At 40.1% G+C, this 19,541-nt stretch overlaps 1 protein-coding gene across 1 annotated transcript; it reads right to left on the bottom strand.

Annotated features, from left to right (window-relative positions):
- Window positions 1–6: 6 nt before the first annotated feature.
- On the bottom strand, window positions 7–16,716 carry gucy2cb (guanylate cyclase 2Cb). The gene is made up of 26 exons (XM_073490169.1): window positions 16,711–16,716; window positions 15,777–15,844; window positions 15,304–15,519; window positions 14,819–14,934; window positions 13,266–13,368; window positions 12,740–12,854; window positions 11,201–11,342; window positions 10,403–10,485; window positions 10,130–10,238; window positions 9,430–9,515; window positions 8,301–8,399; window positions 7,736–7,795; window positions 7,574–7,645; window positions 7,383–7,487; window positions 7,102–7,188; window positions 5,689–5,821; window positions 5,460–5,597; window positions 5,226–5,302; window positions 5,042–5,133; window positions 4,722–4,880; window positions 3,948–4,140; window positions 3,690–3,864; window positions 3,362–3,460; window positions 3,051–3,145; window positions 2,809–2,885; window positions 7–1,787 (listed from the first exon to the last, which is right to left on the bottom strand). The coding sequence occupies exons 1-26, from the start codon at window positions 16,714–16,716 to the stop codon at window positions 1,574–1,576; spliced, it is 2,919 nt and encodes a 972-aa protein (XP_073346270.1). The 3' UTR covers window positions 7–1,573.
- Window positions 16,717–19,541: the final 2,825 nt, after the last annotated feature.

Genomic DNA, 19,541 nt, shown 5'->3' with positions numbered 1-19,541 from the left:
GCTTTCTGTAAATAACAGAAATAACAAAGTCAGAGATTGCAGGCCTCCTCTCAAACAAAACATGGAAAGAGACGCATGTTCACCCCCTCCAATAGACACTAAACTATTGAGCTAAAATAACCTATATTGTTGTTTGACGTAACTTTAGATTACACCAAATATATAATAACAAAGCCCCGCCTGGAGAGGCCTGCCTCCCACTTTGAAAGCCTCTGTCTTAAAGGGTAACTCCACCAATTTTACAAATTAAAGTGTGTTTACAGGTCTCGGTACTACTGTATATACTATACTATACTATACTATATATACTACTGTATATTATGTGAATGCAGAGGAAAGCTGCATATAATCTGACAATCTTGCCCAGATTTTGAAAAGGGAGAAATATGTGTGGAATAATGAATGTGATATTTCTGGTTCTGCTGTATCGAGTCCAACAGTCTCACGGGAGTGCAATTCTCAGCCAGTGGACTGCTTTTCGGAACCTGGCAACTACATTACCCACAATACCCACAACTTGGCCACTGAGTGACATCACTGGAGGCAATCTATCAGATTACATGCAGCTTCCTCTGGAGTCACAAAAGGCTTTATTCTATTTTTTCACATGTGCATTAGTACTGCCCAAGACCTGTAAACACACTTTAATGTGTAAAACTGGTGGAATTACCCTTCAAATCGTCTCATCTTAATTTCAGTGACTGAACTGTACAGCCAGTGGTCCATTAGAGATGCAACTGAGGTCAAAAGCAGTTGTCTCCAGATGTGTTATCTGGGTAAGAAATATAAATTCATAGAAACAAACCAGTGTAGAATAAATGTACATATAAAACATGGCTATATTTAAAACTGTTAAGAGAGCAATCGGAAAAATTAAAAATCCTTTACCTGTACTTCTACTCACAAACTTAAGACTAAACACTATCAAATTTCTTGCAACTAAAACATGCATTTAATTTTAAGGGAGCTCCAAAGGTCGCTTTAATCAGTTAGATTAAGAGATCTTAGATGTCAGAGACAGGTGAGTACAGACCAAAAAGTCACGATTTTTCTAAGAATGAACAATATGGCAGAAACATGTGAAATCTGATTTGTTATTCCTGCTCAAAGCATACATGTGATTGATCATATAATAAGAGAAGTGCCGCACAAGTTATTCCCGTATGTTGCTGCACGTAGGCTGGATAAATGTGTCTATTTTTGATGCCACTAATTAATTCCTTCATATTGTCCTGCTTACCAACAGACACGTGCTCTCCATTTTCCTTCAAAAATGTGACAGACATTTTAAGCAGTTGAAAAAGTAGCAATATATTGTCTCTCATGCTGCCCAGGATCCTTTTAGCTCCATATGACCCAGTTTCAGACCAAGCAGAAAATAAATTACATTTTAATCGATCAATGAATAGGATCAGTTTCACAAAAGCAGGCCATGTCCCTGCTTGACTCCCTGTTATCTTCACATCTTTCCTTGCTGCTGGGATTCTAAACAGGGATTCAATAGGCAGCACAAGGAGCAAAGAACAAGGCTGGAAATTCTGTGACAGGGCTGGACTTCTACAACAGGTGTGCACTACAGGAAGGTACTGAGGGTGTTATCCACTGTGGCCAGATACAGGTACTCCGGAGGGCCCTCCTCAGACTCCACCTCTGACACCCCGTCCTCGTCGTCCTCCTTGCTCTGACTCGAGAACGGCTTCCTCCTGCGGACAGAGCCCCGAAGGCGGCGCTCCAGACACGCTAGGATCATCTGGGCGAGGTCCTGCTGGAGCCGCTGGAAGTTCTCTCTGGAAAAGCAGGAACCAGGTTTAAGTCAAAGCAAATGAGACACAGTCCTCATTCAAATATCTACAATATGGAGTATCTCTTTTAATAGGACAACTAAGTACAAAAACAAGCAAGCTGTAACATGTTCATTAGTGGATTTAAAGGATAAGTTCACCCAAAAATAAAAATTCAGTCATTATCTACTCACCCCCATGCCAATGGGAAGTTAGGTGAAGTTTCATATTCCACAAAACATTTCTGGAGCAAATGAGGTAGATGGGGACTAGATTTAAAATGTAATTAAATAACCCCCAAAAAAGATGAAATGTCTCCGTACAGCTTGGACAGCGTACTCCAAGTCGCCGGAAGCCCCAAGATCCCAACATGAATTCAAAAGACGTTACTTACACCCCTGGCACGCAGTTGAGCTCCTGCAACCACTTTTGGCCAGCAGTGAAGATGTTAGCTTTAAAAACGGTGTCAATAACATCTTTTCAAATCAATTTAGGATCTATGAGCTTCTGGAAACTTGGAGTAGTCCCCAGAAGACCCCATCCACTTCAGTTGTTTAGGAGAATCCTGCAACGCTGTTTTGCTGTGAAGCTCCAGAAATGTTTTGTGGACTACGAAACCTCACCTGACTTTCCATCAGCATTAGAGTGAGTAGCTAATGGCCGAACTTCCCTTTTTGGTTGAATGTATCCTTTAAGAGGTGTTGGTAGGCAGATTTTGTTACTGTGGACAGAGCCAGGTGAGCTGCCTCCCCACTGCTTTTGCTTTTTGTTTTCAGCTAAGCTAACCAGCTGCTGGTTGTTGCTTTTTAATTTAATGTACAGACACGAGAGAGGTGTTAATTGTCCCATTTAACTCCTGGCGAGAAAGCAAATAAGCATATTTCCTATTTTTGTAACTATATTTTTGTAAACTGATCATACTTGATACAGAATTTGAGAGTGGATATGTAAATCTATATATTCAGTCCATTCACACTGAGCCTCAAACACCTCAAACAAATTTTAAACAGGATGAAGGTTTGCTTACGCTGTGGGTGGAGTTGGGAGATCATAGTCTTCGCCCGTCTCTCCTGTCAACCAGTAGGTTGTCTCTGTGCCTTTACCCTTAGAAAACACACACGTACACACAAATTTACATTATTTTGCATCCATGTGTGGCAGTCAAGTCCACCACTTCCTGCAGAGTGGAATGCCTCTGGATTCATTTCAAACTGGTTCATTTGTGTGACATGTGCAGTAATTCAAAAAATGGAAGAGACTCATGTTTACCTTCAGATACGTTTCTCCTCTGATCTCATACTCAAACTTGCAGTTAGTCCTCTGCAGGATATCTATAGTAGGCTGACTGACATGGATCCGTAGGGCTGGAGGAGATTTTCAAACAGAAAGGCTTCATTTGTTTTATGTGGAAGTGGAAATTAATTTAATTAAGTTCATTTGTAGCTTCTGGAGTTGTACATGAGTATTGAGCAGCACATTGCTTTAGCAACATAACTGGACCAAACTAGTTAGCAGCATGGATGTTGTCAGTATACATCAGTTCGTTCATTAAATGTCTCTTTATTTATTTCTCTACTCACGGTGTCCTGTGGACTCCATACGAGATGCCGTGTTGACTGTGTCTCCAAACAAACAATATCTGGGCATCTTTATCCCCACAACACCTGCTGCACAGGGACCTGGACACACACAAACGCAAAAACACATCTTCAGTTAGTTTTACATCACAGATTACAGAAAATGAGTGGAAAGGTCAAAGGGTGGTGAATCAACTGAGCAAAATGATTTGGGGACCTTTAAAGCAAATTAACAGACCAAGTCATTCATTTCCATTTATAAATAATGTGTATTTTTTTTATTGAAACTCCGTGTAATAATAAGCACAGTTACGGATTTTGTGCTGTCTACCTGAGTGCACGCCTATGCGTATCCACATGGGGATGCCAGGCAGGTGTCTGAGCTGGAAGGTACCCATGAAGGCCAAGATGTCCAGCGCCATGCGACAGATATCCACCGCGTGCCTGTTCCCATTTCGATTAGGAAGCCCAGAGGCCACCATGTAGGCATCACCAATCGTCTCCACCTGAGGGCAGATGGATTAAATGATGGTGTCTGTGACCTGTGCTGTCTATTAGTCTATCTATGGAATTCAACCCATGTCAATACCTTGTATACGTCGTGGTGGTCGACGATGCTGTCGAAGCCCTTGTAGATGTCGTTGAGCATGTCCACGACTTCCATGGGTGTGCTGTACTGGCACAGAGTGGTGAAACCGACTATGTCACTGAAATATACGGTCACTTCCTCGTACAGCTCTGGCTCCACCACACCGGTCTCCTTCAGGCTTTTCACCACAGGCCTACAGAGAGAAACATGTTCAAAGACAGACGAAACAGGACGATCCACCTGTGCTTTCATTCCAGATAAATCAGCTAAAGCAGGTGTAACTGTATTTGGCACTTTCAACCCTTTTTTTTTTACATGAATTTTAATCTGTTTAAACAGTTCATCCATTACTATTATCTATTTCAACCTCACCCATTCCTCTCAGTAACTGCTTATCCATTACTTTTAGTAAACTAGCATATTCAAAATGTTTATCCATTACTTTAAGCGAACTAGTCAAACTGTTTATCCATTACTATTAGTTATCTAGGTCAACCATACCCATTACTTTTACAATTTAAACTGTTTAGCCATTATTTTTAACTATCTATTTGAACCATTTATTTATTACTTCTAGCTGTTTATTTGCTATTTTTCATGCACTCTTGTGTTCAGGTGTTCATGCCGATTCAATGTGTGTTGGATTTTTAATCAAAAGGATTTGCATTCGGCACCAAAATCAATCTTCTACCAGGGCACATGTATGGTCTTGGTATCTGTGTTTTCAGGCCAGTGTCTAGAAAATACGTTATGCTCCTTTAATTGTAAACAGACCGAGGAAGCAGCATGAAGTTGAGGCAGTCTGCTCTGTCCCTCTCAGCTTTGTAGAGGACCGTTCTCTCCTCCACCAGGTGCTCCAGGTTTCTGGAATACATCTGCAGCCGTCTGATCATGTTATCCATGTAGCTCTCATTGTCCTGGTTATGAATTTTACTGGAGGACAATGAAAGGAAAGCAAAGCAAAGGAGAGGAAGGAAAAATTAAAAACTCACTTAAATCACCCAAAAATAGCTTCCTTAGGCTAAAAATGGCAAAATATATTGATCACATCTTTTATGGCAAGAAGAGCCCTTTATGGTAAAAGCGGTGATTACCTGATGATTTTCCCCAGACAGTTCTCTATCTTCTTAAAGTCAGGTCTTTTTTCTGGATCCTCATCCCAACAGCATTTTATCAACATGTACACCTAGGAGACAGAGGACACATAATTTTAAAGACATATTTGACAATACACGCACATTGGCAGATAAAGTTGTCACACATTTGTCGTTGACTTACCTCTGATTCTTTCTCTGAAGCTGTGTCAAAGTTAAGATCAGGTCTGAAGTAGGACATGATGACCTTGGAGAGCTTTTCTGTTGGGAAACACACAAACAGTAATTCCCTGCTAATTCACACAAATAAGCAGGTGTACAAAAATTATTATTACTTTCTTTTATTTAGATTATGGCCTTCGCTCAGAGTCAGTGTGGGGGCTTAATTTTGGACAGTGGTTGTGTAAGTTTGCCACACCTGCTCTGTCAGAGCAGCTCTCGGTGTAAAAGGTGCTCTTTCTGAGAACAATCTCGTGAGCGATGATGGCAAAGCTGTAGACGTCTCCTTTCTGAGAGGTGCCCTCTTGCCTCAGATGCTCCGGAGCAGTCCACAAGTCTGAGAAAAGGAGGAGGTGAAATGAAAATGTAAGGAAGTGATAAAATGAAGGAATGAACAAACACTCAGCGAGGAAGGACTGTAGTTTCACCTCTGCCGTGGCTGAGAAAAGTGTTGCAGCCAAAGTCAGTGATTTTCACCACCATGCGGTTGTCCATCACACAGTTGGTGGACTTGAGGCGACCGTGCACCTGGATGTCACTGGCATGGAGATAGGACATGCCCTGCACAGAAGAGAAGGAGATGAGAAGGTTTGGATTAGGGGCAGTAAATGATCTTTACTGACATCTAGTGACTGCTGGGGGAACAACAACATTCCTAATGATGTATTTGTGTATCATTCAAGTCCAAAAACATCCAGCTCAATACAAACCTTAAAAACATACAGTTAATAGTATTGTACTCAACTTGTGTTATGGCTTGATGCCATTGCTAATGGATCAGTTACACCATGAATCACATGACGTCTCCCATAATTGAGTAGCAATAAAGCATGACTTCTTTTTAAATAACCACATTACAATTACTGAAAATATTTCTGGACCTATGCGTTCTTCCTTTCTGATACAAATTTGCAAATCAAAAGGAATTAGCAGTGTAATCATCAGAGAGGAACTAGTGAAATATACTTGTTACAATTTAGTTTAGATCTAGTTTTTGAGAAGATCCCCTATTAAAGAGATTAGTTGAACACATTTAAAAAGTTAAACTTTTGCAAAATTACCTAGTAATTGCCAAGTAATGGTGAAGTTAGGTGTATAGATACTTTCACTTTAAGAGAAAAAAATTCTAAAGCTGTGTAATTACAGCAAAACTTCTACTCCACAGTGCTTTTTATTTTGAAGAGTTCAAGTTTCTATGTGTCCAAAACACAAAGTAAGGAAATAAAAAAAAATGAAACAAAAATTCAAAAACGGCTACACGCAATCACTGATCACATTAAAGGAGAAGTTGACCAGAAAATGAAAATTATTATTATTAGTCATTATCTTATCACCTCGATGCCAATGCAAGGTTTTGTAGTCCACAAAACAGCGTTGCAATTTCCTAAACAACTGAAGTAGATGGGGACTTGTTTTAAAATGTATACAGCAAAACAAAACAAATAAAAAATCAACTGTGTTTCAAATCAATTTGGGAACTCTGGGCTTCCAGAGACTTGGATTATACCAGACGATCTGTAATGGAGCCATTTAAAAAATATTTTTCATTGTTTTTTTGCATTTCAAAACAAGTCCCCATCTGCTTCAAGTGTTTAGCAGAATGTTCTAGTGCCGTTTTGCTGTGAAGCTCCAGAAATGTTTTGTGGACTAGGAAACAACCTGATTTTCAATCGGCATGACGATGGGAAAATAATGACTGAATTTTCATTTTTGGGTAAACTTATCCTTTAATTTAAAAAAAACAGGGTAAGTCTGGTATAATACTAAAAAGAGTACTGCAATGTACAATAAAGAGTGATGTAATGTGTCATTCTTCACAGAGCTCAGCATTCCTGTCTCACCTTGGCGACGTCGTACATGACGGAGATCTTGAACTCCCAGTCCATGAAGGTCTCTTCTGGGTATGAAACCTTGTCGTTCAGCACATACTGTAAGAAGAGAGGGACAGAGGGTATTTGTAAGGTGCAGCTACTTTGTGCTCTCAATTATTATATGATGGAGACATTTAGAAAAGAAGGACAATCACATTAAATCTGGTATTCTGAACTCACATTCTATCTTTTCTTGCCTGTTCTATACAAAGCTACCTTAAAAATATTGACTTGATATATGCCATACGTACCCTGAGTGACCCCCTCTCTCCATACTCAAACACTCCGAACACACCCTGATCAAACTTCACTGTGCCATAAAACTTAGTGAGGTTGTAATAGTCGATTTGCTGGAGCTGCAGAGAAAAGAAGAGCGTCAAGACATCAAATCAGTCAACATCAAACAAACCACCTGCTGTGTTTGTATGCGTTTATATCTCACCGCGTTGAGTTCTATCATCTGGGTCTCGTTGAAGTTCCCGTCTGAGTGCTTCAGCTCCTTTAGAATCACAATCTGAAAATATCACAGCAGGATCAGTCACACCAGCATTCGAATAGCGTGTTGATTGATAGAAAACTACTGCAAGGTGTTGTGTTCAGCTACCTTCTTATCGTAGAATGCACGGCGGATCTTGAAATCTGCTTTTTTCCTCTCATCTTCAATCTGATGGGGGCAGGTGAAGGACATTTTAAGGACCAAGTTGCAGGTTGGAGACACCAGTAAACAACATGTACAGAAATTATGTACAAACTTGAGCAAACATGTGGAAACAGATTTTCTATGCCCATGCCGATGGAAAGTCCCCATCTACTTCAGCTGTTTAGGAGAAACTCTGTTCTGCTTTGAAGCTTCAGAAATATTTTGTGGACTACGACACTTCACCCGACTTTCCGTCGGCATGAGGGTGAGTATATTATGACCGAATTTTCCTTTTTTGGGTGAAATTTTCCTTTAACGTGTGTGCTAGTGCATACATGTTGAACAAAAGGTCAATTTGAGTCCTTCATAGAGAAAAAAGAAATGGTTAGAAGAGTGATGAGAGGTAGGAAATTAGTCTGGGTTGAAGTTTTCACTTGATCAGATTTCTCAATGCAGGATAAACTTCACTGTCCTGCCCGGATCAATAATATGTGAGACCATGTTGACACTGACTCTACACCTCATTTACCTTAAGAGAGATGACATTGAGTTCATTGTTCTCCAGAAGTATGATGAGGTCAGAGGAGATATGGAACCAGCGATTCCTAATCAGACGATCTCTCCTGTTCTGTCTAAACAGGAAAGAAATACCATCAAGAGGTAATAATTTCATTAAAGGAGACGTATTATGCTAACTTTCAGGCTCATAATTTTATTGTTGGTTACTACTAGAATAGTTTTACATGTTTTAATGCTCAAAAAACATCAGTTTTCTCATACTGTCCAGTGCTGCAGCACTGTATCCCTCCTCTGTCTGAAATCCTCTGTTTTAGCTCCTGTCTCTTTAAGATCCCACTCCTGAATGCCCAGTATCCTCCGATTGGTCGGCTCACACACACCTGAGCCAGCATAACAACAACAGAGCAGCTGTGCTAAATTAATTGTAACGTGCCAAACTAGCCGCTAGCCATACATTATGCAAATGAGTGACACTATGATGCAGTGTGATGTCACAAAGCCACAGAATTAAAGGTGGGACTACTGATGAGGCGTTTCAGAAGCAGTGTTTTCTGTGGGAGAGAGGAGCTTCTGTTGATGCGGACTTTGACCTTTTTAACTTTCAAGATATTTTACATTCACAAGAACCTTATAAACACTGAAGAAGAAACAAGAAAAGAAAAGAAAATGAAAAGGCATAATATGTCTCCTTTAACTTGCCATGAAGATGTGCAACAAAGTACAGAGATAAACATCCAAGGGTACCCGACGGAGCTCAGCAATTATATAGTTTACAATTTTGTAATTTTCATGTAAAAACATCTTTTGGCTCTAACATCAGGACAAAGAAAATCATTCAACTGGAAATTCTTCAGCTGGGTCATAAAACTCTCTTTCAAGAGATCCAGAAAACTACCTTTTTTAAATTCTATTATGATTTTAAAAACAATACTCATGCATTGCAGCCACACTTGTTTATATCCATCTATGGAACATTATAGTTTGCAGTCTTGTAACCTTCAAGTATTTGTGCAAGCATCCAGAAATGTCTCAAAAGTGATCACCAAGCCTGTATAAGGAAGCTTTTACCTAGTGACTGACTCTACTAAAAGTGTGACGTCCTTAATCTGAGGTTTTATGCACTAAAGCTGGTTGGTCACTTGCCTGTAGAAAATGAAGGCGATGGTGGCCACCACAACCACTGTGAGAGCCAACACGATGACAATGACGTTGTAATATGCAGGGCCTGAGGATGACAAAAAATACACAATGGAATTTAAAGTTAAGGGATTTAAGGTTGAAAAACCTGACTCACCCATTATTAATGATGCCATAATGTTTGAGTTTATGTCTTGAAGGACACGTAACGATCTGCAGAAAAGGTATAGAATAATGATATACAAAGTGGGTTTTGTTGAAATGCACTGAATTTAGACATAACTTTTGTTTGTTTACTAGAAATCTCCACAGTGTCCCTTCAAAGGTCCAGTGTGTAGGACTGACACACAGGATCTGTTTTGTGCCTCCGAAACACAACTTTTAACTGGGACATTTCCTTCTTCACCTTAGAGACTGTAAAATCTTGAACAATAATATAGTTTCCCTCTTTATAACACATCTGGAGTTCAATCTCATCAACAGTCCACTGCAGACTGATGACGCATCTTATTATCAGCAATAAACAGCCGATGGTCGGCTTAACGCTGTCACCTAACAGGTGTGCTATGTGTCTGTTTGTGCGCTTTTATGTGTGTGTGAATGGGCGTTGGAAGACAGTTTATGATTATAGGTTGTGACAGCCAGCTGACACAATCTGACTCTGTGTGTGTGTGTGTGTGTGTCTGTGTGATTTAGCTGTACCTCCTTCTGGTTTGTAGTTAGGAAGTCGATTTCCCCAGATGAAGAAAGGGTCTGTCTCAACCACTTTGGTTATGTTGTATTCGGTGTCAAATACGTATAAAGTTCTGAACTGAGGATCACATGACAGGAGAAAATGACCATTTCAGCATAAATCACTGTATGCACTGTGTGACAGCAAGATATTCAGCACTGGAGGTTTTTTGTAAGACATATATGACTATTAATATTTCCAAAAATTAACAGGCAAAACAATTAATACAGGTGACCCAGTACCTTGTTGTCAGTAGTGGTGTAGATGATTGAGAAATCCACGTCTCTGTCTCCATGAATGTCTAGCTTGTATTTTCCAGCTATTCCTGAGCAGAATCACAGAAACATCTTTACACACAAAACATATTGAAGACACTTTGTTCACCACAAAATCAGCCTCTAGTGTCTGTTTTCTGGTCACAGTTATCACCACTGTAAACTTTTCTACTGTTAAAAGTTAACTGAATAGATTTTTCAGATATCTTTTTGTCATTGGTGAAGAAAACATGAACAAAAGAGCCTGACAGACGTGCATCAAATTATGAAGGAACTCTCAATCACACACTCAGACCCAATCACACACACACAGGCAGCTGCAGCCTGCAGGCTGTAACACCTCATCACTTCATCAACAGTGATAGCGGCTGACAACTTCAGTCTGTTAGGCCTCACACACAACAGTAACTCATGTCAACTCTCAGGGCTGTTTGTGGACATGGAGGTTGTGTCATCACTATATTTTCAGCTATCTGGGAGGAGTTATGATTATACAATTTTAAAAAATGCACCGTGTGAGTATTTTATGAGATAATTCCAGTATTTTTAGACTCAGTCTTATTCTAATTGACACAAAATTAGACTTTCCCTATCTCTCTTGGTTGCCTATAAAAGCCTGTGGACGATTTGTTCAAGTAGTTTAATAAAATCAAATTTAAATTTAAAGGCTGTGACTTTATTCACGTTCTCGAGTGCCCCTTTAAAGTTCATTATGCTTTCATTTCCTGTCTCCTTCTCTCCAGCTATCGCCTCCTCCTTCCTTACCATTGAAGGAGGTGTTTCTGAAGTAATTCACATTGACGTACTCCATGTTCTGAATCTCTGACAGATTCTTTGCACTAATGTTCCTCATCACCTGGCCAATCAGCAGCACTGCGTCATGGTACGCAGCCATGTAATCATTCATCTGCAGAGAGAGGGAAACAGGTTTATGATTAGAACTACTGTCTGGATGTAGTTCTTGTGACAGCTGTTGACACACTTCCTCTTCAGAGTAACAGGAACACTGATGTGTGAAAGAGATGTTTCTGTAGAACTTTTTAAACATATTAATAGGTCCACATTTTGGAAAATACACTCATATCCTTTCCCACTGAGAGTTAGATAAAAGGCAACCATAGCAGAAAGTCATTGCAGTAGGCAGTTTTTTAGCCAGGCTACTGTTTCGAACCTTCAAGCTAAGCTATAGACCTTTATTTTCACAATTAACAACAGGTGACCAGAACAGCTGACTCAACAAAGACTGAACTAAAGACTGGACTTAAAAACAAACTAAACTAACTAGAAAATGAGGTGCAGGTGGAGAGAGGCAGAGAAACACAGGTGAGGGTAATGTGTAGGGGAAAACAAAAGAGCAGGGAAGGAGCTGATGGGCTGAGAAGAGCACTGGGAACAGGGCAGGGCTAACGAAGCTGATGCAGATCAGGCTTGGAGGGACAGCAGACTGGGGAGGAGCACAGGAACAACACAACCCAGAAAACACAAGACAAAACCCAGAAAACTGAAAACACACATAAAAGGATGCAGAAATGACGGGACCAATCCTATATGCTACACTAAGTCTGAATTTGATTGGCTGTGACACATTCCAAAAAAAATAAAATAAAATATGGGCGTGTTTGTGCCTGTTTTACTTCACATTTTCTCTGAATGACACTCATAAAGTGTTTAGAAACTAAAGACAGTGGAAGTTTTACATTTTCAAAGTGAATTTTTTTCCCCTGCTTTTTCCCCCCTGCTTCCAGCTGCTCAACAGTCAGTTGTCTTTTTTTTAACACGTTTTTATTGGAAGACATGTCTGGACTGCAGGCAGACAGGTCTAGTACCTACACTCTTTTACTATGAAGCCACACTGTTGTAACGTGCATGATGTGGCTTGGCACTGTCTCTCAGGGATGTCCCTGAATCTGTATGGCAGCATATGTTGTTCTAAAACCTGCATGTAGCTTTCAGCATTAATGGTGCCTTCACAGATGTGCAAGTTACCCACGCCATGGGTAAGATCGGCCTTGCCACTTACATGCAGAGATTACTTCAGATTCTTTGAAGATATAATAGATTGTAGATGGTGAAATCCCTAAATTCCTTTCGATGTGTGTTGAGAAACATTGTTCTTACCATTAGACTATTTGCTCACACAGTTTTTCAGTAGTGAACCTCACCCCATCCTCTCTTGTGAACAACTGAGGCTTTCGAGGATGCTTTCATATTTTATTATATTTCATATAATAAAATTCAATTGGGATGTAAAAAATGTTACAAGGAACGAGGAAGTTGAGTAATTTTGAAATCCTGTGTCCTCACCGTGTTGTTGCCCTCAAGGTCTGTGTTGATAGTGTAGCTCCTGGTGTTGGGCATCGTCAGCACCAACACGTTCTTCATGGATGACACTGACGATGTGTTGGTGTAGTACTGGTCACTGTGGAGAGGAGGCAGGCAGCGTACCCAAAAGTCATACTTAAATATTACTTTGATTAAAGTCAAAATCACCCATATGAAGTACTTGAGTAATAGTCTTAAAGTATCTGATATCTAATGTATTTAATTATCAAAAGTAGAAGTAAGTTATGCATATATTTATCTGTATATATATACTGTATACTATGGGTCCGGCAATTATTGGCCTGATAAATTATTGGATCCAATATTCAGCATTTTTCTGGTGATCGGAATCAATATTTTTTTTACATAATAAAGGGAAGAGTTACACATTTGTCATATAGTGTTCTATATGCCAAAGAGAAGATGGAGCATTTGTGAACGGTACAGAAAATGCAAACTGGAGATTTAAGAGATGGAAAAAGAGATTGAATCACTGAGGAGCGCTCACTTGTAAAGATCAATGAGGATGAAGAGAATATCACCGTTGTCCGCCCCTCTGATCCCACTTTTCACCTCCAGTATGTCCATTGGTGATCCACACATGATGAACACTGCAAACACAGAAACTGTTAATGAACAACTACAGTGTATGTAGGAACCTTGGCGGGAGTCAAACCGTCTGACCCTGATTTTCATCTAAATTTCCTCTTCAACCTTGAAACCAGTTAATACCAAACCCAAATGTCTTCTTTTATAGCTGTATCAACATGAAATGAAAAGCTATGAGGTATGTGTACAAGGGACAGATTCGGACTTAGTTTTACATTTGAGTGGTTTGGAGTAAAGCTTTAGGCCTTGAGATGTCATTGTCGACCTCTGAAAGTCAAATACACAGATATGCAGTTTTCATGGTTTTTTTTAAAATTTTCTTATCGGAGGTAAATAGACAGCAAAGCCTGTTGATTATCCATTCATCTACATTATATAAGCGACTGATATTGGAAACAGAGCTGCAATTTTTTTAATGCTTCAAATACTGTGAGCCTATGAATGATAGGTCTAGCTGTTCAATGAGACATCAACAACATAGCAACAGTGTTGGCAGAAAGGGGAACATCAGCATTGTTTCTATCAAACCTATGGATATATTTTTCTGCTGGTTTCCTTTTATTTGGTGAGAGATTTCTTGAGGTCAAAAGCCGAAAGCATGAAATTTGGCAACCCTGTGTATAAACTCTACTGTAAGAAATACTTTAATGGAGACATATCATGCTCATTTAATTGTGGTTTACTACTAGAATATGTTCACATGCTTTAAAGGGGCACTATGTAGTTTTGGAGAAGAAAGAAACTCAGAATTTGAATATTAACAATATTAATGAGGTAATAAAACAAACTGAATAATACATTAATACATAAAATACATTACTGAATAATCAAGCTGTTCTCAGAGGAAAATAAGGTCCCCAGAACACTCCCAACAACTCCCAGTTTGAAGTTCAAAAAGTGGCAGGGTCCACCAAATATAAACAAAGTAAAACAGTTTGTTTATTCAGGGAGGAAAACAAAGAGAGTTTGTTTATTTAGTTAGTTTAGGCATAGAAGATCAGTCATAGAAGATCTTTCTCTTCTGATTAAAATTTCTTCCCCATAACTACGTAGTGCTCCTTTAAAACACATCAGTCTTCTCAGACTGTCCATTGCTGCAACACTGTATTCCACATCTGTCTGAAACGCTCTGTTTTAGCTCCTGTCTCTTCGAGGACCCCCTCCCAAATACCCAGCCTCCTCAAACTAGCCTCTAGGCCTTAAATTATGCAAATGTTTGACATGGAGCTGTAGTGTGATGCCACAAAGTCACAGAATTAAAGGTGGGACTACTGACGAGGTGTCAGTTAAATCTGTAGTGCTCTCACTGTCACATGAGTGAATGCTGTTCCAAGAAAACTAACAGTCTTTCACGAATCACACTGCACTTCCTCACACACCATCTATGACAATAGCTGAGCATTTAAATCAGACAAGGAGATGCAAGTTTTATGTTTTTAAAAAAAGACTTACAGTTGCTTGTCCTGTTTTTGGGTGATCTAAGTACGTTTTTCAGTTCTTCAGGTTTGTGCAGCACCGTTACTTGAATCACTAGTGATAAACTGCCTTGACCCAGTGCACTTATATACCTGCAGAAAAAAAAAAAATCAGGACAGCATTCATGGCATGTAACAGAAAGTCAAATCACTGTTTTGTTTCACTTCAACACACAAGACATGCCATCCTGTCACTCCTGGTCACAAAGCATTTCAACATCATTAAGGTCCTAGAGGAGAAGTGTTTGTGGCCGATCATATTGGTACCCAAAACTTGCAACTAACAAAAGTATCTATTAATGTACCTCAGAGATGTGAAGTGCAAGGCATGTCAGAGATTTTTCTGATTGTTTTGGACTAGAGGAAATAATTATTCTATTTTCTAATTTCTAAAAAAGACCTGACATTCCACTGAACACCAGACTGGAACCTGAATGACTAGGCTAGGCTTAGGCGACTCACCAAAAGCAATCCTCAGTGTTGCTGTCTTTCTTGTAAACATATGCAGACTCCCACCGAGGTTTGAACTTGTTCTCGTTTTCCCAGAAATTGACGAAGAAGTCAGAGAGCTTGCGCGCAGGCGGCAGGAGACGCTGCAAGTTGAGGGTGTTGTCGCAGGAGGTGCCGAAGCTGCCAGCCGAGATGATGGGTGTACTGAGCTTCAGACCCCTTTCCGCACTGACAGAGAGAATAAAACAGAAAGGAAAGGGAGGCAGTGAGATAGAGACTTATGTGTCAATGAAGGGGTAAAAGGCTGAGGGGGATTTACAAACACATCCACAACAAAACTACCTCATGTTAGCAAGCATGTTTAGGAGCAAATTCCAAAAGCACCATACTAAAACATTTCTACATGTTAAACCCCGTCTGGATATGTGAACTGTCATATTGATCTGCACTTGTGTGATTGTTACTTTTTAAAAAGTGGCACTTACTTAACTATGTGAAAGCTAGCCAAGGTGCAGGTTGGCCCGAGCACGGCACATCCCAGCTCGCCTGAACTCTGCAAGAGAAAACAAATGAGTGTGAGTGATTGTGGCTGTTTGATTTACATGAGTGCTGAACTAGCTCTTTACTGTGATAGCTGCCCCCAAGTGTTCTGCCTTTCTTTGCAGCGTTGCTTGTACACGTCTTCACAAATCATTTAAAAAAACATTTAAATTGGGGCAATATTTTAGGATCGGAAGTAATGTGAGCAACATAGCTGAATTAGCCTTTAATCCTCAAGGTACAAACTAAGCACACAGGCAAGTTAACGGGTACATTTGGTTAAAAGGCAAACAGTCTAACAGTGTGTTCCTCCAGAAAGAAGAGTGAATTCTTCACGCGTCAAGATTACATACAAATTAATGCAAAGACTCGAATGTCCTTCACATATTAACCCAGGGAAAAAAAGCATGTGCTTTGCCGAGTGTTGTGCAGGGCGAGTCATGCAGAGTGACAGGGCTGCTCAGCTGCTCAGAGCCAGACAGCTCTCGAGGAGAGAGTTGGATGCAGAGCTAGACCTTCTGGAGGAATAAACACCTGGAGTCACATCGGATTCTGCTCTGAACCAGAGCTGTTTATCGACAGGAGCAAGGCTCAGAGATTACTTTTTTTTCTCCAGGAAATGGAATGAGAGAGAGGGGGGCTGACATGCAGCAAAGGGCCACAGGCCACATTCAAACCCTGGGCCGTTGTGGTGAGGACACAGCCCCTGTTCATGTGGTGCATGCTCTACCAACTGAGCCACTGACACGCCTCACTGTCCAGGCGATTTTGTCTTAATTGCGCCCCTCCCTTCAAAAGGCAAGCATCTGCTTCACACTGCCAAGGAATTCTGCCTATTTGGAGTGTATAAAACACGAGCATAACAGTGGAGGTACTTACGATCATGCTCTTTAGCTGTTCCACTCCCGCACAATTGGTATTCTCGCAGGTTTTTTGTCGTTGATAGGTCAGGTTGAGCCCTCGAAAGTTAGCCGTGAAATTTAAATTCACATCTTCATTGTTGGTTAAGGAAAGAAAGAAAGTCAGAAAAAACAAATGATATTTTAGTTTTGTAATGGGTGTCAACTGACTGCTTGCTAAATCCCTTCCTCAGACAGCACACAAATAAATTAAATAAATAAGTAAGAAATCGTTAGGGGCTGTGATATGCTCCGTTGGATTCGGGAAAGTTAAGCCTACACTCCAGCAACCATCCAAAGTCATCATGCAAGCTAGTGTCACTTCACCAAATACAGTGGTTAAACCATCCTTCAATCTGTTAATGTAGTTTCAGGTACAGTTGAACGAATCATATCGGTGACACGCTAATCATACATCAAATAGCCTACTTCCTATTTCCACTGCAATACAAGAACAATGCTGTTTCTTTATCTTCATTAGTTTGTGAGGATAAAGACTTTTTGCCTGAGCTTTCAGCTCAACATCATGTCATCGATCATGTACTTTAGACTTCTTTACTAGGTTCTCTTTTCTATGAGTCGGTTGAGATTTAAGACGTCAGTCAAAGATGGTATGGACCTAACTAATGAATGCAATGTTAGCTTAATGAGCTAGTTAGCTGCAGCTGTAAAATCTAAATAGCTTTATATTCCAACAGTAATCCCTGTTATGAGTGTTTGGTCAGTCTCTCCTCTCCCTGCTCATGAAGTAAAAGATAAAAGAAATGTTCTGCCATCCCTGTCCACTTTATCCAATCAGGACAGAGAACTCCATAAAGAGGTGGTCCTGTCTGCTTGTGAACACGTATACAGGAACCTCCTGTTTGCTGTTATGTCTGGTGTTTACCACTCTGCGTTCATGTGGAGAAATAGAGAGGAAGGAGAGGATCGCTGAGATGAGAACCTACTTTTTTCTACCGCTGTCTGAAATCAAGCACCTGTGTTATCAAAGTCAAACTGCCATTCGGGAACAGAAATGGCGTAGAAACAGTGATTAGCCTAAGGAGTACAGGCTTAGGAAACAGTCAGCTGGATGTCAATATAACAATTCACCAGTAGCGTAAAGTATGACATCAATATACATTTGTGTTTAACCAAATGATTGCTAACAATATGGGCCCACAACTACTTTTACCAAGGGGCTCACAGCAGGTTCATCCAGCAGTGTCAAAGTGAGTCAAAACTTAATGAATATTATCATCACGCTGACCAAAGATCAAACTGAGCAAGCATAAAACAATAAGCTAAGATTTATGATCGTTTAATTTTGGCTCATATCTTGTATTTCATTACACAGATTACGTAAATGTTTTGAATCATTGCTTCACTTCACTCCCCTGATATCTAATAGATGTTAGTTTACAGTGGAAACACTGGATGAGCTGAAAGGCAAGAAATTAAAACAGTAAGATCCTTTCAAAGCTGTAGCTTTGGGGAAATAATTTGAAATTACTTACATATATGACAATCCTAAACAACTCTGAGCATGTGGTGTCACACAGCAATATAAATGAATCATGCGTAATGCAAATGTGTCCAAGTGCAACCAGCTATGTTCATAGTTTTACACAGACATATCAATAATTTTACTACACTACTATGTGTCATAAAATAACAGTCAACTAATATATTCTGTACATTTTTGCACTGATAGTGTCCCAACTTTTTATTGTTGGATCTACAGTCATACAGAATAATGTCCCATAATTCTTTGTGCATGTAAAGATGTGTTTATGTTGCATTTATAGTTTATTATCTTACAGCTTACCTGAAGTATTAATGGCATTAACTGTCGCTATCGCTTTCAGTACTTCATCTTCCACAAAGTTCAGACTCCAGGGAGATTTGTTATCATCCAGCAGGATCACATTGATTGTAATCCCTTCCACACATGCGCCCCGACATGGAGCAGCAAGAATCCCCAAGACACACAAACACGACCACCACCACCCTGATCCCATTTTCAGCCCTGAAGTTCAGTCCATGATCTGATAAAGGCTTCTGTTTCTCACTGCTCCTGCTCCAGGGTCCAGTTCGTCTGTAGTGCAGCAAACTCTCCAAGAACTTCCTCCTGAAATTTGTTGCAAATTCCTGAAAAGGAATGATGTCTGGGCTCTATTCAGAGTCCAAGTCCTTGTCTGTTTTCTCCTCAGAGTTGTTCACTCCTCAGATTCACGTTCCCTTTGAGTGGCTGCTCACCTGCCCTCTCCTTTTCCACATCAAGTTGTTAATGTACAACCTTTAAAGACACAGAGGCGGGCCATATAACCTTCTCACTGTTGTTGTGCCAAGGTCTGCGTGAATTACGAGCTTGAAACAAAGGCAAACATGCAAACACAGGGCACAGATTCAAACTGGTTGTTCGCTTGTTGGTCATAAATACAGAAGACAAAAGATGAACAGTTAAAAGGAAATGCCACCAAGTTAGCATGCTTACCAACTAGCCGTGGCCCATCCTGGTCCAAAGCATCTGTGCTAGCGGAGTTAACACCAACACTCCCCCAGAGCTCAGAGCTCCCAGTCCGGACCATTAGCTGCACGACTAACTGAGCAAACAGCTAACAGTAGGTACAGTTAGCAGCCATCAGCAGTTACTCTGGTGACATGCTACTCCCTATTTGTTTTGGGTATGAATTCAACAAGTGGCCAATTCCTACATAATCCACCTTTAAAGGGGCTCTGTGAAACAATTTGTGGCAATTGACAATATTAATCACTCTTGTATTGGCCATAGATGAACAGATTGTAATGTGACAGGAAAAATTAGACTTT

Source organism: Pagrus major, chromosome 20, assembly GCF_040436345.1.
Source record: "Pagrus major chromosome 20, Pma_NU_1.0".
NCBI classification, from domain to species: domain Eukaryota; kingdom Metazoa; phylum Chordata; class Actinopteri; order Spariformes; family Sparidae; genus Pagrus; species Pagrus major.
Note: the sequence above shows the minus strand (reverse complement) of the source record. Positions and strands in the feature narration are given on the sequence as shown.